The sequence below is a fragment of the Orcinus orca genome, chromosome 10, assembly GCF_937001465.1.
Source record: "Orcinus orca chromosome 10, mOrcOrc1.1, whole genome shotgun sequence".
NCBI classification, from domain to species: Eukaryota; Metazoa; Chordata; class Mammalia; order Artiodactyla; family Delphinidae; genus Orcinus; species Orcinus orca.
The window spans coordinates 3,861,121-3,886,736 of NC_064568.1; the positions used below are offsets into that span (position 1 = coordinate 3,861,121).

A 25,616-nucleotide genomic window follows, 5' to 3' on the forward strand; every position below is an offset into this window, starting at 1 on the left:
CTCTTTGGCCTGAGGAGCAGGTGGGTCTTGTATAAATGACATCAAGCCTGGGTGGACTCGGCCTCCCACAGAGATGGAGGCAGGCTGGGACTACTTGTGGGCTGTCTGTGAATCATCACGTCAGAAGTGGTTGATCATGGTTATTCACAAAGCTGTTCACATGGTCCACAGTTTGGTTTGGGGCATAGAGTCCTGCATCTCTCCTTCTGAGAACCAGAGCCAGCCCAGGATATCTGGGCTCTTGGGCTCTCTGCCTCTTGCTGTGTAACCGTTTGTTGCTTTCTGCTCTCTGGACCTCAGTTTGCCTATTTGCAAAAATGAAGGTAATGGTGAAGTGCCTTGTGAGATGACATATATAGTTTTCTATTTCTAACTGCCATCACAATTTACCACACATCTATTGGCTTAAAACAATGCCCATTTTTTAAATCTCACAGTTCTGTAGGTCAGAAGTCTAGTAGACTGGGCTGGGTACTCCCCTTAGGGTCTCACAAGGCCAAAACCAAGGTGTCAGCTGCCCTGGGCTTTTATTTGGAGGGTGTGGGAGAGAATTTACTTCCAAGGGCACTCAGGTTGTTGGCTGACCTCAGATCCACATAGGACCGAGGTCCCTACTCCCTGCTGGCTGTCGGCCGGGGCTTGTTTTTGCTCCTGGAGGTGGCCTGCATTCTTTCTCATGCTTTCCATGGAGCCCCCTCCAGCAACAGTGGGTTGACCCTTTCTCATACTTTGGATCTCTGACTCCAGCACAGAAAGTTTTCTGCTTTAAGGACTGCTGTGATTAGATTGGGCCAGCCAGATAACCCAGGATAATTTCCCTATTAAAATGTCTGTACTCTTAAATACATCTGCAAAGTCTCTTTTGCCATGTAATGCAAAATATCCATAGGTCCCAGGATTAGGAGTTGCACATTTTTTTGAGGGCCATTATTCTGCCTGTGACAGTCCACCCTCTGACCCCCAAAGATTTGTGTCCATCCCAAATGCAAAGTTCACTCCATCCCAAGGCCCCCAAAGATCTCATCCCATGACAGCATCAGCTCAGCAAATCTCATCTGAATCTCATCAGCTCAGAAATCCCAGACCTCATCATCTAAATCCTCTCATTGGGTGTGGGTGAGGCTCTGGGTATCATCCATCCTGGGGAATAATTCCTCTCCATTTGTGAACTTAGGAACCTAAAGAAGTTATCTGCTCCCCTAAAACAATGATGGGAGCAGTTATAGGTATTCCCGTTCAAACAGGGAGAGAATGGAAAATGGAATCATATGACATTCCAGGGAACCTCATATCTGTCTCCGAAAACTATGGGGAAAAACACAACAGCACCAGCCCCCCAGACCCACACCCTCACCTCTGCAGTGGCTGACTATATTTTGGCCCTGTCTTCGGGATGTTGGGAGAATACATTTGCACAGCTTTGTGTCAGTTGGTTAGGAGCAATAGGGAATTTAGTTGAAATACAGCAAAAAGGATTTAGGTAGGACTGGAGTGATGTTTGATATGAGAAGGGTTTGTTAACATGTGTTTCCAGCACTCCCCCTTCCCTTCCCTCAACACCAGGAAGTGGGAAACGTACAGATTCTCACATTAGATCTGCCACCTTCTAGCTGAGTAGAATGAGGACATTCATTTCACCTCTGTGCGCCTTAGTTTCCTCTGCTGTGAAGTGGCGCTATTACCATGTACCCCATAGACTTGTTGTGAAGGTCCAGTGGGAATAATATGTGAAAAGTGTTTTGTTGACTTGGAACTGTTTGCAAATAGTAGCCGTATTTGTGGTCTGGGCCCTGCTGTGCCCTGGGACCCCTGCCCCAGGGAGGTTAGACTGCCACGGACCTTCTCCTCATTTGGAATACCCCTTCCCCACCACATGCCAGTCTGATTAATTGACCGGTGGTTAGAGGACAAGAGGTGCAGGATCCCACCTTGGGTGGCTCAGCACAGGGTCACAGAGGTCACTACAATGGCCAGAATTCTGGCCACAAGGAGGAAATTGTGCTCTTGGGGTAGTCCAGTGGGAGAGAAATTTGACCAGTTCATTTTGGTTCAAAAACCATTTTTAAAATGCTTTGTAGAAGGTGACATGCACTTAAAAAAATCAGATCTGCAGCAAAAAATCAAATCTCACACCACTGAACCTGTTCTCCAGCCCCTCCCTAGACGCTTTATGGTGTGCATTCAGGGGCACGCACACACACGCTCCCCCGATCCTTGACTACTTCTAGACATAAGTGGAAGTGTATTGAACACACTCTTCCTGACCCTGCTTCGTTACTTTAGACATTGTTCCCTATCAAGGCACATACATCTGCCCCCGTTGTTTTTAATGACTGCAGGGAGCTCCAGTATCTGGTCACCTATTGATGGATAGCTAGGTTGTTTCCAGTCTTATACGCCTCTGAAAATACTACAGTTAATAACTTTACATACACATGTGCACACTTTTACAAACATACGTGAAGGTTTAAAAAAAAATTAAAAAAAGACAATCCCACAGTACTGACATAATCACTCCTAGCATTGGGTTGTACTTCGTCCTTGTCTTATGTGAATATATCTAGCGTTCAACGAGGATGTACTCATGTTGTGCGTAAACTCTCTTATCCTGCTTATTTTATTTAACTGCATATTGTGAGTATTTGCCTACATTATTAAATAACTTACTGAATTACTAAAACTGGCGAGGAGACAGTCTGTTGGGCTTTGCGGATACAGTAGTACCAAGTGATTGCACAAATGCCCCATTTGGAGCTCCATTTAGGGCCTTGGTGATATCTTGCTGCGTTGTACCACACACTCAGGTGAATGTATTTGTAATGAAAGCTTTTTTGGCGTTTGGGGTCATTTCCATAGGAGAGACGGTCGGGGAACGGGTGTGCTCTGTTGCCTAGGTGCTGTCCAGAGGGCTGTGCCAGCGGTCGCCTGGGCCTGCCCCGTTGGTCCCATCTAAGACGGAACTGAGGGATGGTTGTGATGATTGTTAATAAAAGCGAGACAGTGCGAGCTGGGTGGGAGGTGCCGCGTGTGCAGGAGGGGCGGCGGCCTCTGGTACTGAGTGCCCAGGCGGCTGGGTTAAACGCTGCTCTGCCCTGACTGGGATCAGATTACGGTCGGTGTGAATCATTCAAGATTCTGAGACTCAGAAGGGGCTGCTGGAGGGAGGAAGGAGATGAACAGGCTTAGTTAAGGAGAAGACATATTTTTTTAAGATAAGATTTCAGAAAAGATAGAGGAAAAGTCAGGCACCAAAGAGCATGGTTATAACCCACAACTGTCCTTTCTCCCTTATCCAGAGGACAAGGGGCGGGGGGATGGGGCCCCCAAGTCATCTCCCATGGATCTGGGTGTGAAAGGAAAGTCACCAGGCACCAGACAGTGTTGACCTCATGGGTAAGATTAAGGGGTACCTGCCCCCCAAACAGCGGTCTCCTGCCGGCTTCCCACAGTTCTCAGTCACCTGAGTGTGCTTTTCCTGGGGCTTTAGAACCCCTCCCTCACCTACCCCTGCAGTGTGCCAGGGTCCCAGACATCCCCCCCACCTACCCCCACAGTCTGTTAGGGTCCCAGACCCTGGCTTGCCAGTCCTTTTCCCCAAAGAGGACTCTCAGGCGGTTGCTAAACTCTGGGCGTTTGGCTTCCATCTCTGCTTGGCGCAGCTCAGCCTGACAGTTGAGTCGGGTGAGCTTTTTTCCTGGAGAGGCATCTGGCTCGGGCAGCTGCAGCTTTCTGGGATCCAGAGAAATATCTCCACATTGTAAACCCACGTTGTCCTCAACCCTGGAGCAGTGTTCGCAGCAGCCCCGCTGCCAGTTTCCCCACAGGGAGCCCCAGGGAGCTTCTCCTTTGACCTCCGGCCTCAGCATCACAGGCAGCCCTCACCTGTCAGCTGGAGACCTGCTGCTCCCTGGGGCTGGGAAGTGCTTTCCTGGAGGGTCAGGCGTTTCTAGGAGTGGCGTCCTCCCCATCGCCAGAGCGCGGGTATGGCGGTCACAGAGGCTGGCCACGTGCACTGACCTGAGGCTTGGGAGGCCCGCCTCTCTTTCTTCGACCCGGCTCTTCCCGGCGGCCCCAGAGCCCCCTCAAGGCCCTGCACACTTGTCGGGACCCATTTCTCCCAACATCTCTCTGCTCCATCCCTCAATCGGAATTCCGTCTTGTCCCATTACATATCCTGAGCCCTTGCCCACGCTGTTGCTTTTTGCCCAGCTGTTCTGTCACTCTTTCTGCAGGTTCACATCCTTCCCAAGGGCACGGTTCAACCTGTTTTAAGTACCACCCTCTGCTTGAAGCCTTCGTTGTATCTTTTGGCAATTAGTGGTGTCTCTGATGTCATCTGAATTTTCCCAGTAGCTTCTCCCTCCTTCTCTTATGGCTCCTAGAACTTTCTGCCGCCTTCCCTGTTTTGGAGCTGTGTGCCTGTTACTGGCTGTAGCTCCCCTACAGCACGAACTCCTGGTGAGCAGGCGCTTCTCCTCCTCGTCCCATGTCTGTCAGGAATCTGGCGTGTGCAGTACCGTGTGTGGACGTGAAGATGGGTGGCTGCTGGGTGGGCAAACAGATGGGTGGGTACTTGGTAGGAGGCTGGGTGTCAAACACTGGTCCCATTGTCCATGGTGTCACCTTGTCCAAGACGGATTGCCCCCAAGACCTCTGTGCTGTTCTTTCTCCCCACCGTCTTCCTCCCCACTATTAAAATTTTTAAGAAAGAATTCTCTTTTTAAGAGTTAGTTATATTTATCAAATGCAGTCTTATGTTTCTTATTCTTAATTTAAAAATCCTGAGAATTGAATACTTGATATTTCTTCAAGAAAACAAGAATCTAAATCAAGTTGCCTTTTTCTCATGTTTGACGTTTTGCTTGATTTATTTATTTTCTTTTTAGACTCTGCCTCTCTATGAAAGGGAGGGTCCCTGTCCAGAGCTTAGCACAGCACCTGGCACACAGCAGGGTCTCTGTAAATGTGAACTGCACAAAAATGAACTGAGTTGTACTATGCTCAACAACCAAGGAACTCTTGGGGTCTCTGCAGCTTAGAGACCGTCCCGTGCATGTGCTACAAGGGAGTTTGAGCTGGGAGGAGAGTGAGGCTGATGTGCTGTGCCAGAATTCCTCCCTGCTGTGGTCTTTTCCTCTTGGCCTTGAAAGCTGGGACTGGGCTCCCCCTTCCCTTTGTAGACGCTCTCTTGAGGGCTGAGTCAGACCTGGCTGCAGACAGCCCTCCACCCCAGGGCTCTGCAGCAGGCATTGCCTGCAGAGCGCCATGTGGATGCCAAGCAGCTTGCCCGCCCTGACTGGGGATGTGCCTGGTCCACCCTGCCACCCCCAACCTCCCCGCTGATGAGGTCACAGCCAGCCCCTCCCCATCAGGACAAAGTACCAGTCGGGTGGCTGGAAGGAGCACAGGTCTCTTGGGGTCCACAGCTGTGCGTACCCAGAAAACTCTTCTAACGTCCTTTGATCCTCACAGCAACCCTGTGGGTTGGAAGGAAGGGATTCCCACCTGACAGATGGAGAAACTGAGGCTCAGGAAACAGAAGTGGCTTGTCCAGGGTCGCACAGCTAAGGGAGCTGGGATTTGAACCAGAGTCTCCTGACCCTTTTAGCTATAGCATGTCTCAACTCTTACTGTGACTTTGAAAAAAAAAATTAAAAATGCAGGTTTCCAGGACCTGCACCCTGAGATTCTGATCCACAGGGTATGGGGTGTGGCCAAGGGATCTGCATTTATAAGAGACCTTCCCCCAGGTACCCCAGTGCACCTTAGAGAAACACTCCCCTAACCGTCTGACTTCTCCTTAACTAGCTGCATGAAGAAGTCTCCTCTCCCTCCGTTAGGTCCACTCCTGAGGGCAGGCAGGCCTGGGACCTGGCTGACACTCCTGTATTTATGTAAAGGAAAGGACAAGAGAAGGGTCCCTTCGGGAGGGCCGGCCTGGACAGGTAGATACAGGTCGCAGTGCGTGAGCATCTTGCCTTTCCATGAGACAGACTTGGTTTAAAACTCTGGCTACACAGTTTCATAGCCGTGTGGTCTGAGGTTAGTGGTTTCATGTCTCTGTGCCCTAGAGCTGAGAGCCCTGCTGCATTGACTTGCTGAGGGAACTAAATGACTGTCTCTGAAGGGCTAGCACAGTGTTGTGCTTGAATACAAAATCTCCTAAATAGGCCACATGCCTGTCTCCGTGCCTTTGTTTGTGCTGTTTTTCCTTCCTGGAAAGTCCTTCCCTCATCTGTCCTCTTAACTGGATAGTGCTGGTCTGGTCAGATGCAATAGCCCGTGACTGGTGTTTCATTACCTCCTAAGGTGTGCAAGGAAGTCCCTACGCCTGAGTTTTGGAGTAGCTAGGAAAAGACAGGTGTCTGCCTCAGCCCAGGTTCCAACAGAAATTCTGCCTTAGATCAGAAGATGCCTAGAACTTTTTGTGTGTGTGTGTGTGGGGGTTCCTTTTCTGTCACTTGTACATGTCAACAAACCCCTCCTGATTCCCCTCATCCCACCCCAGGTCCTTTCCATGGTAAGTGTTCTGAAGGCAGACATCAACTCTCCTCCTCCACCCTGTGGATTGGGGTGGACTGCAGGAAAGGTTTCATCCAGCTGCATTCTGAAGTCATCCTCAACTTGCCAGCCACATCAACCCATAACTTATTTTACTCTGGGAAGTTTGAATTAAAACTAATGACGTTAGTCAGTTTGGGGCTGGAAAGGACTTTCAAGATGCGGACGCCCTGCTGCTCACTGGACGCTTCTGTTCTCAACAAGCTGGTGTTTGAGTACCTCCAGGAACAGGGTTTTCGTCCCCCACACAAGGCTGTGGCAACATTGCACTTTTATCTGTTAGTTCTCTTCCTGCTCTCAGAGGTTCAGGAAGTTCCTCGGAACCAGGGAGTCTGGGAACAAGCGATGCAGGTGGGATGAAGGTAGCAGGACTCCTGAGGCTGGGATGTGAGAGGGTTTATCACAATGGGTTCCCAGACCCTGGAGTGGGGTTACAAGGTGGGCTTCGTATCAGAAACAGCATGGTTGAGGAAGACCATGGAGCGGCGATCACCCAGCCCGCTCTTACAGACTCTACAGTAGGAACACTGCCTTGATGCGCTTTATGTTCAGATGCTGTGGAGCTGAATGAAGTTCCCCAGCGCCTCCCTGACTAGTGGCGGAATGAATCCAGAATCTGGAGAGAGGCTAAGACTGAAGTTGGCAGCCAGGTGGTCCAGCAGGTAGAGAGGAAGGGTGAGGGGATGAGGAGTTGGGCTGCTCGGAGGTTGGGTTTGGGGCTGGGATAGATACCGAGGACTGTCTATCAAGAACTCAGCCCCCAGGCCCTGTGGTTTCTTTAGGTAAAGGCGACCGACTCTCTTTGGAAAACTCTTCCCTGGTCGATGGTACTTCTAGCTCATTTCACATAAGACTTTTCACCTGAATCACTAACTAGGGGCAAACTCATCATTGAACCTGGGTGTGCAGTTTGACCTTCATGTGGAAGAATATGTTTCAACTGGCCTGGGAGCTCAGGGCCCCTCACAGAGGACTGAAAGACCGATTCGTGAGGATGGGGCTGAGGGAGGAGGGCGCCATGCCATGCCATCCTCAAGGGTTCTGTTTTCCAGTTCATTGCCTCTTTTCCGGCCCTTTCTTTCATCCCGAGCCAGAATGGCCTGTGTGATGGTGGTTTTCCCAGCGTTCCACTGTTGTAGTGTCTGTCCTTGGCGTGTGAGGGCGAGGCTGTGCCAGCTGGCGTCGTAGCACAAATCTCAGAACCCATATTTCAGAGCAGTTACACACACACACATACACACACACACACACACAGCAAGCTTAGCTGCATGGTTCATAAATACTTCCAGACACCAGGCCACAGGCCTCTAAAACTGCTCACACGGTACCCGGGGTCTATGGGGCTGGTTCAGTGTCAGGAACCACCACTGCCATCCGGGGAACAGGCGTTGTCATGCATGGGGGAGACCTTTCTCAGCCTGGGCCAGGCACACATTCTAGTCTCCATTTCTCCTCTCTACTGTGGGACCCTGGGCAGGTCACTGGGCCTCTCTGGTCCTCATTTTCTCCTCTCTTAGTTGGAGGTGATGATGCCTACCTTACAGGTTTGTGGGGAGAGTCCACTGAGATGAAAGATGGGGAGGTGTTTGTAGACTGTAAAGTGCTATGTGGATCTTAGCTGGGCTGTGAGCGAGTCCTGTGCAGCCCATTTTTAGGCATAGGGTGTTAGGTTGAAGCCTCAGTCTTGTCATCCGTGACGTGGCATGGTAACACCCACTCAGAGGCCCGTCTTTGGGAGTCAGTGGGAGGTCACGCAGGGTAGGTGCTCAGCCGGGTCCTGGTGCGCAGGAAGCTCTCGCTGTAGCCGTAACGTTAACTCTGCCCGGAAGGAGTTTTCAGAGTTTATCATCAAAGATGAGATTTGGGAACGATTTGCTTGGGAATGCCGGCTTCTGTCTTATACACCGAACACATGTCAGTTTGGTTTCCTGCCCACTGTCTCATTTGATCTCCCAGCAATCCAGGAGGTGGGCAGAGCAGGGATTTTTAATTTTTAGAGGTGAGAAAACGAAAGCACAGTGGAGGGAAGTGGCTTTCCCTAGGGTCACAGAGTGAGTTTCTGACAGAACAAGAGTCTCCTGACTCCCAGAATCGCCCTTCTAACTTCGAACTGTGTTGAAGTTGGATATCCAACCCCAAAATGCGTCCGTGGTGGGTTGTAGCCTGGAGACGTGGGTCTGCCCTGGATGGAATGTTCAGTAAACACTTAAAAACAGCAACAGTAACATAGCTACTACGTCCCAGGCACTGTCTTGGGTGCTTTTTATATATATGTCAACTCACTAAATCCTCTTAAAAACTCAATGACATCGGTACTGTTATTCTCCCCCATTTCACAGATGAGAAAACTGAGGCACAGAAAACTTGCTTGAGGTTGCAAGGCTGGTAAGTGGCAGAGAACCAGGTTTTGGAAACCCAGATGTGCTGGCTCCAGAGTCTGTGCTCCTAACCAGCTTCCTCAGTTCTAGGACTGAACACGTGGCAGTGAGGGTAGAAGGTGCTGCTATAGAGATGAGCGAGGTGCCCCTGCATTGCCCTGCAGACTTGCTGTGCGGCCAGGGGCAACCACCACCCCTAGCTTTGCTCTGCCCGCCAGTGGCAGGGGAGCGTTGGACTGTCCAGCTCTAGCCATGGATGGCATTTCTCCGGGTCCCAGGGAAGGCCTGGGGTGTGGAGTGGCCAGCCAGAGCCCCGGGCCAGCCATTGTGTGCGGGGCTGGCAGGCCACCGGGCGTGGCCCCAGCACTGCCAGCACCCCCACCCACCCACCCACCCACACCCACCCCCCGCCAGCCAGAGGAAGTGCCCGTGTTTACAGGAAATGCAGGACAAGGCCTGGGAGGTGGGTGGAGGAGGAGTGGAAGATGTGTCTTGGCCTGGCAGTGGGGCTGAGGGCGGGTGCCCCTCTTCCCGCCCCAAGGATGAGGCCTTTCGTTGCTGTTGAAGGGAAAGGTCCCACTTCCCAGGCAGTCCTGCACCTCCCCTGCCTTTTTCCTCCAGGACGCCACACCCTGCAAGCCTCCAGATCCCTGGCCAGCCCACCCCTCCTCCCAAGGGAGGCTCCTGGGAGCCTGAAAAGAGCACTGAGCTGGGCGACAGGAGATCTGCCCCTAGTCCTTCTGCTCTGGACTCAGTCTCCCCACCTGTTAAATGGGTGACTTGCTGCAGCGCTAACAAAGGCACAGCAACACTCACTGCCCTGGTGTAGCCTGCAGCCCAGCTGTGAGAGGAAGGAAGGGCAGGCCAGCCCCACTCAGCCCTGTGACCCAAGAAGTGCAGGGTGGCCTCACTTTTGCCACAGAAATGTGCCTGAGAAGTGTGTGTGAATTGAAATTTTGTGAAAATGGGCCCTGGGTTGATTATACTGGAAGCACGGATTATTATTATTATTATTATTTTGTGGCTGTGTTGGGTCTTTGTTGCTGTGCACAGGCTTTCTCTGGTTGCGGCGAGCGGGGGCTACTCTTAATTGCGGTGCGCGGGCTTCTCATTGCGGTGGCTTCTCTTGCTACGGAGCATGGGCTTTAGGCGCATGGGCTTCAGTAGTTGTGGCTCGCGGGCTCAGCAGTTGTGGCTCGCGGGCTTAGTTGCTCTGTGGCATCTTCCTGGACCAGGAATGGAACCTGTGTCCCCCTGCGTTGGCAGACGGATTCTTTTTTTTTTTTTTTTTTTTTTGCGGTACGTGGGCCTCTCACTGTTGTGGCCTCCCCCGTTGTGGAGCACAGGCTCTGGACGCACAGGCTCAGCGGCCATGGCTCATGGGCCCAGCCGCCCCGCGGCACGTGGGATCTTCCCGGACCGGGGCACGAACCCGTGTCCCCTGCATCGGCAGGCGGACTCTCAACCACTGCGCCACCAGGGAATCCCCATACGGATTCTTAACCACTGTGCCACCAGAGAAGTCCCACACGGGTTATGTTTAAAAGCCTGAATAAGAACTGGAAAGGAGACTAGCATTCACTGAGTACGTGCCAGGTTTCAGGCACTGTTTTTGTTGCTTTTACATCCCCGATTTCACCCTTTGAGAGACAGGGGTTGTATTTGGGGCAGGAAGACCTGAAATGAAGTCTTGGGACTGCCTCTCGCTCGCTGCGTCACCCTGAGCAAATCCCCCAGCGTCTCAGAGCCTCAGTTTTCTCATCTGTGAAATGAGGATAAGAGCTTATTGTTTCCCACACCTCCCTGTCGGGCCCACGGACTTGCCTGAGCCCACGCCTCGCCCTTCCCCCGCTCCCACTGTGTCTCCTCCCGCCGCTCCTCCCAGGTGGCCAGGGTGAACTCTCCAGGGAGCACAACTGCTCGGGTCCTTCCCCTGGCTAGAACCTTTGCTAGCCCCCATCCCGCCCAGGATACACAGTCCAGGGGCATTTGAGAGCCCGCTGCCTGGCCAGCCCCTTGTCCCAGCCCTCCTCACCCCACAGCACGCAGACCCCAACGTCTCTCCCTTCTGTGCCTTTGAGCATTTCCTGAGATCTCTCCCCTAACGTTCTTTTTCCTGTCTGTCTCGTGTTCAACCTTCAGACTGTCTCAGGTCTCCCCTGGCCTGGAACCGCCCCCCTACCCCCACACACACACCCACACGCACAAGTTTAGGGCCCCTTTCCTGTGCTCGTAGCCCTCACCACCCTTCTTGTCCGCTGCTTGTCCGTCTGTGTTCCCGCTGGGCTGTGGGTGCCTCAGGGGCAGAGAAGGGGTATCTCCTCCCTCTCTGTGTCCCCCGCTCAGGCGTGGGGTGGACAGTCAGCACGTGTGAGGTGTGTCGGGCAAGAGAGTGCAGGCAGCAGGCGCTCCATCTGCAGGAAATTGCTGTGTCTGTGCTTGGGGGCAGCTCTGACCGGGGGATGCCCCACATCCGTGTCTACTCACAGAAGCACACACGGATGCACACACGGATCTGGCTGGAGGTGCTTCCCCTGGAGTCCGTTGAAACCAGCAGGTTAGTTGAGCACCTGCTGTGTGCAGAGTTCAGCCCTGGGGGCTGGTGAGGTAGAGGAAACTGTGCAGAGCTAAGACCACAACCAGGTGAGGGGAGCCCCTGGGTACAGGGCCGTGTAGAGGGGAGCAGGCCCTCTGCAGGGAGGCGTGTCCAAGCAGGGGCAGATTCTGAAGCTTATGTAATCTGGGGAGTCTCTTTAAGATGAAGAATGTACAACGAAGGATAGGAAATAATCTGCAGAGCCTTGAGAGAGACCTGTGCAGGTGTGGGGCCTGAAGCCTAAGCCTCACTAGTTCATGGTAGACCTGCCTCAGTGGTCAGGGAAGGCTTCCTGGAGTAGGAGGTGAGGTCGGAGCTGGGTCTGGGGCGAATCCATCGGCCTGGAGACACTGGGCCTCTCCCAGGCATCTGTTCTCGGCCAGCAGCCCTGCCCTCAAGAAGCCGGGTGGATTCATAGGCTCTTACAGGCCTTTGGCAAAGGATGGCATTTCTCTGGAAATGTTTCTTCCCTGTTTGGGGGAAAGGAGGCTGGTGGAGTGGGCACGACCACAGATGAGCCATGTGACAAGAGTATGTGCGATGTTGGATGTCTGGGTCCAGGCCTGTTGCCCTTGCCTGTGTCACCTTCCCTTCTGGGTCTCAGCCTTGGGGTGTCCGTCTCTGTCTGGACTCCGTGTCCCCCATCCAGGCGTCCCACTTTGTTCCCACGTGACTCGCTTGTTCACGTGTCAGGAAGGCCCCGCCTCCTACCCGCCTTGTGCCGACTGCACTGAGGACCCCCAGTGTGTCTGGGCACGTCTCGCACGTTTTCACGTCTGTCTCCCCAGCACAGAGGGGGCAACAGTGAACCAGATGAGTGAACATGTCTCATGAGTGGGCCCAGGTGCGGATCAGCTGTTTGTGGTTCTGTGTGGGAGAAGCTGAGCGAGGGGCAGAGCAGAGTGGGCTTGGGCGAGTCCTTCAGCCTCGCAGAGCCTCTGTTTCCCCAGACGCAGGATGGGGATGGTAGTGGGGCTTGTCCCACTAAGTGGCTGAGAGGGTCACAAGGGATGATCCCTGAGGCATGTGCAGCTCCTTGCCTGACACACGTTAGCTGCTCCTGCTGGTGGAAGCAGTGTAGGTGAGTGGTTACAAGGACAGGCTCTGAAGCCGAGGTCCCTGTGTTCAGATCAGATCCCAGCTCTGCACATATCGTGTCCCTGCTTATTTCTTCATCTATAAAATGGGCACCTTAATACCTACAGGATACAGTGATTGAGAAGCATTTCTCAAGTGCCCGTCACGTCCTCAGCACTCAAGATCACTGGCTTCTGCCTCTCCTACTGTTGCTGCTGCTGCTGTTGTTATTGGCTGGCTGTGTCCATGTGGCAGGGAAGGGTGGGAAAAGGGGCTTGTTTGTTTCTCAGACCACCACGCACACAAGCCGCAAACACCCTCTCTCATAGCTCCTGGCAGCTTCAGATGTGGTGTGCCATTCTAGAATTATAGCGCCCCTCATGAATCTGCAGCTGCTGGGGGTGCAGCTGTGGTTCCCCTGCCCTTCTCATCTCCCCTGTGCTCTGGCTTCTGAATCTGGAGCAGAGATGACAGGACAAAGATGTGTCCGAGTTCGCTCTTGCTTTGGGCTGTTGCTCAGGAGTGAGGGCTGTGGAGCCCATCTTACAGATGAGGAAACTGAACGCATAGAATCCGTTGAACCTGTGGGTGAACCACATCCAGCTCATGGGGGTGCCTCTCCCAACCCCCCTCCTTCAGCTGTATTTGAAGCAATATAAAGTTACGGCCTAACTAGCAAAAAAGCTCATCTATCCATTAAGACTCCACGCCACAGCATCCTCGGTGGTCGCAGTGCCTGCCAGTGCCATTTCCACCAGAGGTGTGAGCACCTGCTGTGCGCCAGGCTCCTGCCGGATGTGCAGAAGTGGAGGGGGCCTCACTGACAGGCTGATGGAAGTCAGAAGAATAGCTGCATAGGACGGTCACTCAACACGTGCTCGTCATATACCTACTATATGCCATTCATGGAATGCACAGAAACGCATACCGAGCCCATGATTCCTGCCCTCAGAACTGGTGGCTGACAGGGGAGCCGATACAGGGACACAGATTTCTGCAGCCTCAACATGTAAGTGGTGAGGGGAGCCCCATCCGGCTGGAGCCTTGGAAGAGGCACAGAGATGGGGAGGTACAAAGGTGTGTGAGGGTCAGGCAGGTGGTGGTTTGGCCGCATGTGACGGCTGACGGCAGCAGATCTGTGGCGGGAATCACCGGGACAGAACTCCTCAGGTTTGCAGGGGACCCCTTTGGACACAGACTCACAGAACATCATGGTGGAAGGGGCCTTCAGAAGTCCTCCAACTCCCTGATTTTACAGATGAGGAAACTGAGGCCCAGAGAGAGGAGAGGGCCCACACAGGGTCAACAGCAAGCTGGTGGCAGAGGTGGGATTAGAACCCAGCTCTGTGAGACCTCGAGGAGCTCTGGCTGATTAATTCGTCTGTGGCCTGTAGCTCACACTGATTGTAGTCAATCCACCTGCCAGACACTGTGCTAAGCAGTCCACCCGCCTCATTCATACACACCGTCTTACAAACCCTGGGCGGGTAAGTGCTGTATCATCTCCATTTGACAGATGGGGAAACTGAGGCAGGTAAGCAGCTGACCTTGGGTCGTTGGGCTGATGAGTGGAAGAGCTGGGTCCTGACCTTAGGAGGTGGAATTCTGACACTGTGCCCTTTAACATTATCCTCTCCTGTGGCCCCAGAGAGGGCCACAGTGCTGGGGGCAGTGGTCAGAGCAGGGCCAGGGCCATGTGCTAACAGCGTGGCTGCTGCTAAGGGCCAGAAGCTCAGGACTCTTCCTCTGCTGTCCTCGCTGGTGGCCCGAGTTGCATGAGGCAGATACTGTTACTGAAGCCGGGGTCAGAGAGACCATTACACTGGGGAGACTGGGACTGTGGCTTATGGTTTTTCTCTCGTATGTTACCTCTTTATATTAGTCTGTCATTTCATGAGGCTTCTGCAGATCTCCCAAAAGTATTAATTTTTTCTCCCTGGACCTCTGAACCTCAACTGATTTTCTGAAAAGAAAGCCTTCATAGTCACAGTTTCTCTCTGAATAGGAAACAGGCAGTGTTTGTTTGGGGCGGGAGGAGGCTGAATTGTAATCAAGGAGAACAAAATTCCTCGATAATCCCTATAGAACCACTTCAAACCCACTAGGAAGGCTAAAATAACAAAGACAGACAATAGCAAGTGTTGATGAGGATATGGAGAAATCAGAACCCTCAACGCTGCCAGTGGGAATGCAAAATGGTGCGGCTGAAAATGGTCTGGCAGTTCTTCAAAATGTCAAACGTAGAGTTACCACATGGCGCAGCCATTCCACGCCTGGGTATACCAAGAGAAATGAAGATGTATGTCCCCCCAAACACTTCTACATGAATACCCCTAGGAGCACTGTTCATACAAGCCAAAAAGTGGAAACAGTCCAACTGTCCGTCAGGAGATGGACGGATAAACAAAATGTGGCACAGCCATGCAGTGCAATATTATTTGGCCATTACATGGAATGAAGTACTGATGCTAGAACACGGATGGACCTTGCAAACATTGTACTGAGTGAAAGAAGCCAGACACAAAAGGACAAATGGTGTATGATTCCATTAATATGAAATGTCTAGAATAGGCACATCCATAGAGATAGAAAGTAATTTAGTGGTTGCCAGGGATTGGGGAGAGGGAGGAATGTGATTGATGGCTAAATGGTACATGGTTTCATTTGGGGGTGACGAAAATGTTCTAAATTAGATAGTGGTGATGGTTGCACAACTCTGTGACTATACTAAAAAGCTCTGGATTGTACTCTTTGAAAGGGTAAATTTTATGGTATATGAATTGTATATCAGTAAAGCTATTATAACAAAAAAACAAATCCCTGTAAAAAACCATTGAGGCTGTGCTTTAAGCAGAGGGGTGTGGATGTGACAGGACAGAGAGCAGGGATGCACTTCTGTTTTTACTTAGTGAAAAATGGAAATTGAATTTTTTAAAAAGCCTCTCCTTCAGTCATGTTTCTGGGAAGCATTACAAGCACTATCCCTTGGCTGACCCTGGGTGTAAGATGCATTCTCTCCAAGAAGGAATGAAACAGAGAGAAGACTCCAGGCAGCAGCTGCTCTCAGAGCCTGGCCCCCAGGCCATCGGATGCATGTGGTCCGGTCTCAACGCGCAGTTTCACGTCTGTGGGTGTCTTATTCTCCATCTCCACTTTACAGGTGTGGAGGCCCACCAGGAGGACCATGCAGTGGGTTAGCAGTGAATGCAGGACTCCCCCGTCTCTGACCCCCATCTTCTTGGGCAGTTTCCACTGTCTGAGATTGAAAGTTCCCAGTTACAGTGCGGGTGGTATCCAAGAAAATCGCATGTGCCTTTGAAGGAGGGGGATCTGTGAGGGGTCAGTTTTGAGTGACGAGGAAATATCAGGGCAGAAGATGCCACCTGGGGAAGGTCTGGAGGGACGTTTGAGTGACCTCTGCAGGTGCTGAGGGATGGGGGAGGAGACACAGGACAAGATGAAATGTCTGAGGATTTGGAAATCCCTCATTTCGCGCCCAGCCCTCTCCTCCATCCACTTCCATGCTCTTCCAGCTGCCCTGCTAATTAATTAGGATAGTCATATTGACCAAGTCCGTCCTCCTGTCTCCTCCATCTCAAACTTTCCAGCTCCCAGAGATCACAGCCCCGAGGCCTCCCTGCCCCTCCCGCCGAGCTGGCGAGCTCCGGGAAGGCCCCAGCCTATCTCAGAGGAGCCAGAGGACGTTACATCTGCAATCTGGCCTCCTCCATGCATATGTCACTGCACCGGCAAGGGTGGAGCGAGGGGCCAGAGCACCCACTGAAGGGCTCCCAGTGAGGAAAGCGTTCCCTTTTTATGAGTTATGAGGCCATTTTGGCTGTGCTCAGGGTTATGGCTCCCAGTGAGTGTCACATGGGACGGCATTTAATGGGCAGAGCCGGACAGCCCTGGACCAGGTTACAAAGTTCTCTTCCCCGCATGTGGGTGCACATGTCCTTTTATGACTCTAGGCTGCTGGAAAGGACTGTGCTCATTTGGAGGGTCGTTTAAGGTCACGAGCTCTGGGCAGCTGTAATTTATGTTCCCTTTAAAGCACAAGTCAACCCAGAGGGAGGGAGACCAGCTCTGTGAAGACTAGTCTGGGGGTTTAGAACTTGGCCCCTCTGCAGGCTGGCCAAAAAGGACCTACTGTGTTCTAGGCAATGGCTACTTTTACTATCATGATTGAAGCCCACAATGAACCTATACAGCCATCCCCACTTGACAGATAAGAAACAGAGATGGTGGGTGGCTTGCCTAAGGTCACCCAGTGACTCTCCTTGATCTGATGCCAAAGTTTTATACCACTTGGTCTCTAAACCTACAGTGCTGACCACGTGGCATTTTGTCTGTTTTCCCAGCATGTGTCATTACCCTTGATTTACAGATTAAAAAAAACAACAGCTGAGCCATGGAAAGTTGAAGTAACTTGCTTGAAGTGGTAGAGCTGGGATTCAAACCAAGTGTTCTGACTTCTGAGCTCATCCTCTTAACTAATACTTTGCACTGTGCTTTCTGTGAGGCCAGGAGAGTGCTTTAATCATCTTTGAGGCCTCCCTGTGTTTGCACTTTGAAGTAGGTGCTAATTTGTGTTTGTTGAATGAGTGAGGGAGTGGATGGATGGGAGGACGGATGATTGCGTAGCTGGATAGTTGAGTGGGTGGATAGAAGGCTGGCCAGGTAGGTGCGTGGATGAATGGATGCAGCAATGGATGGCTAAGTAGATGGGTAATTGGATAGATGAATGGGTAGAGGAGTGGATGGAGAGGAGGGCGGTAGGGAGGAGTGGCTAAATGGGCGAGTGGATGGAAAAGTGTATAGATGGGTGAGTGAGTAGACGGGTAGGTTTTGGATCAGAGGGCTTTCTCACACGTAATCTATTGGTATATTCAAAGAAGGTGTCTAGACACACAGACGTAGAGAATGGACTTGAGGACACGGGGAGGGGGAAAGGTAAGCTGGGATGAAATGAGAGAGTAGCATGGACATATATACACTACCAAATGTAAAATAGATAGCTAGTGGGAAGCAGCCACATAGCACAGGGAAATCAGCTCGGTGCTTTGTGACCATAGGGAGGGTGGGAGGGAGACCCAAGAGGGAGGGGATATGGGGATATATGTGTACATATAGCTGATTCACTTTGTTGTAGAGCAGAAACTAACACACCATTGTAAAGCAATTATACTCCAATAAAGATGTTAAAAAAGAAAAAAAAAGGTGTCTAGAGACAACACCTCACCTAGTTATGATTATAATGGGCATTTTGACTGGAGAGGCCATAGAACAGACAATGTGTTTGTTCACCACTGTATTACCAGTACCTACAGTACAGAGTCTGAATGACCAAAAAGCAAGCAGATAGGAACCAGATAGATGAAAATACAGACCTTGCAGCCTTCCTTAGGGCATACTGTGTAGAGGACCCACCTCACAGGTTTATGTTGACAGACTAGGGCAATGGATGGGCTATGTGAGGGTTCCCAGTCTGTCCTCCGAGGGAGGAAGTGGTTACTCACCCAGGACACGAGTTCTCCAGGGCCTGTCAGAGCATTTGGGCAGAAGTTATTAAGAAAACATTTGGAGATGTTTATCTTCCCCTGTATTTGAAGATCAGCCTGGTAGCAAATATCATCAGGGGTCTATAGAGGCAGTTCTGTCTTGATTTCCTTATTTAACAAATGACTTTGGTCCAATATAAGGTCTGTCACTATAGCTTCCACTGAATCTGTTAAGGCCTCGGATTATACTTGCTCTTTTATGTTGTGAAAGCATGCTTTTTGTTTGTTTGTTTGTTTTGCGGTACGCGGGCCTCTCACAGTTGTGGCCTCTCCCTTTGCGGAGCACCGGCTCCGGACGCGCAGGCTCAGCGGCCATGGCTCACGGGCCCAGCCGCTCTGCGGCATGTGGGATCTTTCCAGACCGGGGCACGAACCCGTGTCCCCTGCGTCGGCAGGCGGACTCCCAACCACGGCGCCACCAGGGAAGCCCTGAAAGCATGTTTTTAATGGCAGTTTGTCCCCGTCTGCTGTGCTCACAATCCCTCAATAGGACAGTGAAATAAATGAGCCAGAATATCATCAGAGAACCCAAACCCTTGTCTCCTGACTTCCCTTTTAGATCTTTCTAGAAAACAAGTGAGAGGAAGAAGGAGAATAAAAAGAGCCTGAGCCACATTTCTAGCCAGAAGCTAAGGTTGGATTGAGGACAGATGGTTGGTGGGTCAGCAGTAACCACGTTTGTCTCTAAGGTCTGTGCATCTTCAATGGAGGGCAAGATCATTTTAGTCAAACGTGTTATAGGTTAATTATTGTATGGTTTATCTTAAAGTGTTAGAAGAATACGTACTGTGACTTCATGGGTATTATCACTCAGGATGAGGTCAGAATAGTTCAGATGTTAAAAACGAGCTGACATTAGACGACAGTCGGTCAATAATGGAACAGCCGTGCACAGCCAGGCCAAGCTGGTAAGGAGGAGAGCTCACATTTATTGAGTTATCAAGTGTTGGGAACTGTTCTGAGTGTCTTGCATTATTTAATTCATTGAATCCTCCCAGCAGCTCAGTGAATTGGGCACTGCTGAGGCTTAGGGAGGTTAAACATGGCCATTAAGTGGCCGAGCCAGGGTTTGAACCCAGGCAGTCCCACCCAAGAGTGAGCTCTAACCGCTGCACTCTGCTGCTTCTCAGAAGGGAAATAAAAGAAGAGCACAGACAACAAAAGCAAAGCTCCTTTTGCCCTTGCAACCTGAGACCCAACCCCGCACGTCAGTGCACCGAGGGAACCCGACTGGGCCTCTGTTTTCATGTCTCTAAAGTGGGATCAGGCATAGGCAGGGGCATCTTCCGAAGCGATGAGTGTTGGTCCAGATTTGCCCCGTGACCTTGAGCCAGCCTCTCCGCCTCTCCGGAGGTTTGGTGTCCATGAGGTCTCTCCCCAGTGTCACCCATGGCTCTGCTCCGAGGAATCCAGCCCTTGCCTGGTTTGAGGCAGAGCCCCTGGATGCCTGGTGGAGTCTGATGCTGGGCAGACTTCATGGCAGCATCAGGGCCCAAGGATGCCCACTTCCCCAGCCCCAGGTTGAGTGGAGCCTTGCCTGGCAGGCTGGGCTGTTGGGGCCAAATCCCAACAGCACTGGAATATCCCTGAGCAATTTGAGCAAGACGGTGACAAGATCAGATTGGATTTGAGAGGGTCCCTCTGGCCGCTGGGTGAGCAGATCGGAGGGCAGTCGGGGGGAATGGGAGCCAATAGGAAGCAAGTGTTACAGACATCCAGGCAAGAGATGGCTTGGACCACCAGGCTGTCATAGAGATGCCAGCAGAGTCGGGGAAGATTTGAAGGTGAATTTGGGAGCGGTTTAATATTCAAGCAGTGGCTGGCTGTGCGAAGATGCTCGGGTTTCCAGCTTGCTGCCTGGGAGGATGGAGACACCCTTTACCCGGCGGGAGGTTTGGCTGGGAATCCTTTCCGCCTTCACAGCACGTTCTAGGAAAGGCCTGCCGTATACCTGCTTTTCCTTGATAAGGAGGAGGAATGGTCCCGGGGCTTTTCCTTGATAAGGAGGAGGAATGGTCCCGGGGCACAGTTAACTGCTCCCTGCCTCACCATTCCTGGCCATCCTTCACATGCCTAATGGGCTCCTGCTGGGGCCTAATGTGGCCATTCCTCATGGAGGGAGAGCAGGGCTCGGCTCCCTGTCTGAGGACATGCACAGCTCTGGAGGGAGGGGAGCTGTAGCTCAGTGAGACTGTCCACGCCATCACTTTCTTGAGCATGGTTCTGAGCTCCCTCAGCAGCTGCAGCGTTCCTGACCTCTGGGCCAGGGGACAGCTCCTTAGAGGAGGGAACTGGTGGCCCCAGCAGGAGGGGAGGCTCTCGCATGCCTTTGTACACCTCCATGGTATATGGCTTGTTGCAGAGTACTTGTTTGCTCTCGTAGTTTGAAAGAAAAGAACAAAGTAAATCTTGAAAAAGAGGAAGAAAGAGGAGTGGCCAGAAGGGTGTGCAGTTGGATGGCAGAGCGGGTTGTGGCGCAGCTTGGATCAGGGCTGTGCCTCTGCAGACAAGTGCACAGCTCCAAGCCCTCACCACTCTCAACACACACACACACACTCGCACTGTCACACACACACACTCTCACACACTCGTACACACACACACACACACACACACACAGCAAGAGCCCAGGCAGGAACAGGCTGCTGATCTTTCTAGCCTCTTCGCCAGTGTGTGGACCAGGGGACGCCCGTTCTGCTCCAGGCGGACCCTTGTTTCCTGGGCTCCAGGTGTTCTGGAGAGAGGTGTCCGTGGTCTGGCTCCTATCATAGTCAGGAAGGAGCTCCAAGAAGGGCCTCTACTTGCACTGCAGCCCAAGACTCAGTTTCTCCTCTCCTGATGTACCCACCCCGGCCATGCTTCCCCCTGCCTGGACCAGACCTGAGGCAAGGGCCCTGCACCTGCCCGCCAAAGGCCTGGGCTAGAGTTGGCAGGGCCACTCCAGAGGATGGAGGCTCCCTCCCTGCCGCCCCTCCTCCGTCTGTCCATCCATCCATCCATCCATCCATCCATCCATCCATCCATCCATCATTCCCAGAGGGCAGGAATCAGTATTTGATAAGAATTTAATAAGATAAGATGCCTGGATTTTTAGCATGAAGAGAAGTTTTGTGAGAAGTTGTCTGGGACCACATTGCCAAAGGCAGGAGGGAGCCATTGAAGGTTCTTGAGTAAGAAGGGGATGTGGCCCAATTTCTGTTGCAGAACAATCACTGTGCTGTGTGGAGAGGGAGGCTGGGAGCAAGGAGCAGAGCAAGGAGGCTGTTGTGATGGGGCCAGAGCATCCTCTGTGAGGAAGGTTTAGAAGGCAGAGAAAGGAGGGTTCCTGTGCTCTAGGTCGGCTTATGTCCCATGCCAGGCTCTTTGCTGCCTCGGTGCCTTTACACGTGCTGCTTCCTGCCTGGAACACTTCCCCTCCTATCGCAAGGCTCCTTCTCCTCCTTCTGGTCTCAGCCTCAGAGGTGCCTTCCCTGACCTATCTCAACAGCCCCCCTCCTGTTACTCTCTATGAGAGCACATCCTTCTCCTTCACGTGTCACAATGTATGATCATATATTAGCTTTTCCCTTTTTGAGGACAGGGACCATATCTGCTTTATTCACCGGTGTTTTACCCACTGCCTAGCTGTGTGCCGGGCATAAAGCGGGCAATCAATGAATACTTATTGAATGAATGTATTATTTAATCAGTTAATGACATTGGCTACACAATAGTCATAGTTATGTAGATATGAGATTATCACTCCTGAATAAGCTTTCTACATACTGATCCTCACAGCATCTGCCAAGAAAATGAGAATAGGAATCATTATTCCAGCGTAGCCTAGGTGGAAACGGATACCCTGAGCTGTGTCTTGTCCATGATCTGGCTGGCAGCAGGGCTCGGGCGAGGGGCTCGAATGCACATCCCAGACTCTGTCTGCCACATCATTGCATCCCTTCTTCAGGCCCAGAGGACACGGCCACCTTGAGGACTGACCCTGCCGCCCAACCAGGCCAGTCCAGACTGCCAGACTGATCAGAATGAACATCTCTTGCCCTCATAGTAATTATTTGTACCTTCCTTCAGCATCACAGCCTACCTCGTGTCTAAGGGAGACAAGTCTGTCTTGAACAGCATGTGTAAAGGTACTGAGGCAGCAAAGAGCTTGGAATGTTCAAGGAACTAGTAGGAGAACAGACTGGCTGGAGTGAGGGCAGGAAGGAGGTTCTTATTCACTTCTGGGTCCTCATGGAAGCACAGAGCACTCATTAACGGCTCATGACATTAGTAGGGCCCCTGGCCTGTTCGCTTTCCCTTTGTTGGACAGGGAGCTCTAACCCTCTCTCTCCTCTGCTCTGACCCCAGCGCCTACACAGAGCCCTATAAGGTCTGTCCCATCTCGGCAGTGGCCCCCAAGGAGGACCTCACGTCGGATGAAGAGCGGGGAAGCTCGGAGGAGGAGGACAGTGCTCCAAGAGACCCCAGCCTCACCCACAAGGTAGGGCTCCCCACCCCAGGCCGGGGGCCGGTGGGAGGTGGGCGTCAGAGATGTGAAAGTGGAGAGAGGGTCCACTCCTTCCCTTCTCCGTGCGGAGGGAGCTGTTTTCAAACAGCTGACGCCAAGGTGGATGCAGAGGCTGAGTCACAGGGCGGCTGGGGCTGCGGCCTGAAGGCACGTGGCAGACACGGGGGCGCTGATGCTGCGGGGGTGACTGCTGACATCCTCCTGGGTCCCAGGAAGCCTGGGGATGAAGCGGAATAGAGCCGCCTGATTTGAATCCAAACAGGGCTGGATTCCAATGACCTTGGTCCCCTGGGCAGCCTCAGTTACCTCGTCTGTGAAGTGGGAATTGTGAGGGTAAGATGAGTTAAAAGGGTTATGAGCAAGTTTCGTGAAGTGAAAACTTCAGAATGAGAGCTGGTGTCCCCGTTCCCTGCAGTGATGCTGAGGGGGTGGGGCTCAGAGAAGGGCTGTTACTTCTCTGGAGGCAGATGGCGAGTTGCGGCCCAAGTCACAGTGGAGGCCGAGACCTTCGCACTGGGTGTCGGGCATTGGGTGTGACGTGGTTACCTCTGCTCGGCCGATCTCGTCCTTCCCTACCCCTTCCAGGAGGCACGGGCTGTCTCCCGTGTTTCCCGTTTGCAGAAACTGTCAGAGCGGAAGAACTTGCCCAGTGCCACATGGCTGTTACTAGTGTCACCCAGGAGACAACACAAGGTGCTGGGGGCCAGGAATTCAGACCAGGAGGACACCCCAGCTGCACGGAAGGTTGAGGCCAGCCTGAAGTTCTCCCCCTCCCCCATCTCGCGGGCCCGCTCCCGTCTGCCATCTGCCAGGGAGGGGCCGGGGTGGCAGAGGAAGTGCCCTTGGGCCCCTGTTCCTGGCTGTCTCCCACTCTGGGCATCTTCCCCTCCCAGCTTAGGTGAGGTGGGCCCCTCTGATTACAGACTCTTCCTGTGGGAGCACTTGGTACAGGTGCCTGGCCCCTACCAAGCATTTTATAAATGGGCGTGTCTTTGATTTCGTTTCGTACACTCGATTTCTTTTAAAAATTCACTCTCCTGTCTGCCCATATACACAGTGCTGTGGGAGTGGTGAAGGGGGCTTTCCCACCGGCTCGTCTGCACCCGCTTCCCCTTCCCTCTCTAGATGGCGAGCTGTCTGCTGGGCACTCCCAGCTTCCTCGTCTGCTCTTTCACTCCTTACAAACACTTTGAAGCCGGTACCGTTGTCTTGTTTTGCAGTCGAGGACACAGAGGTTCAGAGAGGTTAAGTAACTTGCCCAAGTCCACACTGCTAGTGGTTGAAGGGGTTGGACTTGAAAACGGGTCTGACTCCAAACCCAGTCTTGTTTGTTTGTTTTTCCACTGCAGTCCCGGTAGCCTCCTCTTATCTCTCCACTTCCTCCCCTCACCCAAGAAGAAGCTATTGGCTCCTGGAGTGGGGAGAGGGTGACAAGGGAGGCAAGCTTTCAGTGAGTGGTGCCCATTTAGAGATGATTTTGGCTTTTCTGGGCATCCCTGGGGTCATGGAGCCTGGGAGCAGAAAGACATAGCTGTCATCGGGGATTTGGTCCTTTCTCTGAAGCTGGGAGCTGGGGCTGGATCCCAGGCCCAGAAGAGTTGAAGGGCTGAGAGGGCAGTGGGGCCCATGTGCAACTTTCTGTACCTCGTGATGATTTCCGACCAGTCACTGATTTCTCTGTTAAACCTTCCTCTGGGACCACGTGCATCTCCCCCTCCAGCTGTGTTACCACTGGCTGGTCACTTCCCATCCTGAGAAGGACGGTCCTGTCATCCTGAGAGCACAGAGGGAGAAGTGTGGGTCCAGACTCCTCACGGCAGGTCAGTCCAGTCTCGGGAGCCCAGCCTCTTCAGCTGCCGAGCGGACTGACTGCCACCCCCGACCCCCCACCATGCTCTCTTCCTCCTTATGAGGCCTTCATGATGTAGCAGAGGTAAAATGGCCTTTAGCAATCAGGTTCTCTTTGCCCGAGGCGTGCTGTGCTAGATGGTCCTCATCATGTATGAAGTCATCACGGGGCAGGGTTCCGTGCCCTGGGACACTCATTCCTGGTCCTTGTGCCCTTATGGACGTAACCGGTATGCAGTTTGGTGTGTATCCTTCTAGAACTTTTTCCCTGTATTCACCTACATATATCATCATTATGCGTGGAAAATGGATGGTATTGTTTGTGGAGTTCTGATTTTTTTTTTTCCCGTAAACCACATCAAACTATAAGAAACGGGGGTGGAGGGGTAACTCGGCTGGGTTCATTCACTAGTATCTTAGAGATCTTCCCACATCGGTACAGGGAGCTCTAACTTAATATTTTCCTGCCCTATAGTATTCCAGTGTCTGGATGTGCTGTCATTTACTTTGCCCTCCCCCTGCTGAGGGACATTTACAATGTCTCTTTTTTCTGCTCAGTGGACAGCACTGCAGGGCACCTGTTCATACCCCTCCTTACACACACGTTTTTGCAGAGGGTGGATCCCAGGAGGGGATCCGAGAACACTTGCAGTTTCAATCAGTCTTCATACCTGCTGCTAAATCTCCTGCCCCAGTCTGTTACAGATACTCCCTGGCAGCCCTCAGGGTGGAAGGGCTCCCAGATTGCTGGGAGCTTTCCGGACTGAGCAATCTTTCCTGGCTCCTTTCTGCTGCAGACGGTTTGGTGGGGCAGGGGTGGGGAGGAGGGGCATTTGCTTCTTATTCTTTTGCCTTCCATTCTCTCCGAAAATTCTGTTTCTCAAAAGGCAGACCTCGCCTCCGTCTTGTCCTGGGGGAAGTGGGACCCAGATTACCATCTCCAACCGTCTCAAAGGGGCAGACCTGGACCAAGTGTGCGTGATCATAGAATTGCCTCCCCGGGGCCTTGGGAGGCGTGTTTGGGGGTGTAGTGGTGAGCCCCACCCTTCTTTCAGTGTGATATGGTTTATGTAACAATAAATTAAAAG

At 52.3% G+C, this 25,616-nt stretch overlaps 1 protein-coding gene across 5 annotated transcripts in view; it reads left to right on the plus strand.

Annotated features, from left to right (window-relative positions):
* Positions 1-25,616, plus strand: part of FGD5 (FYVE, RhoGEF and PH domain containing 5) — a 123,046-nt gene that overhangs the window by 34,118 nt on the left and 63,312 nt on the right. For all 5 annotated transcript variants that reach the window (XM_049716007.1, XM_004284315.3, XM_033414054.2 and 2 more), the window contains exon 3: positions 22,521-22,653. In XM_049716007.1, the coding sequence (XP_049571964.1) occupies positions 22,521-22,653 (133 nt within the window). The remainder of the gene's footprint in view (positions 1-22,520; positions 22,654-25,616) is intronic.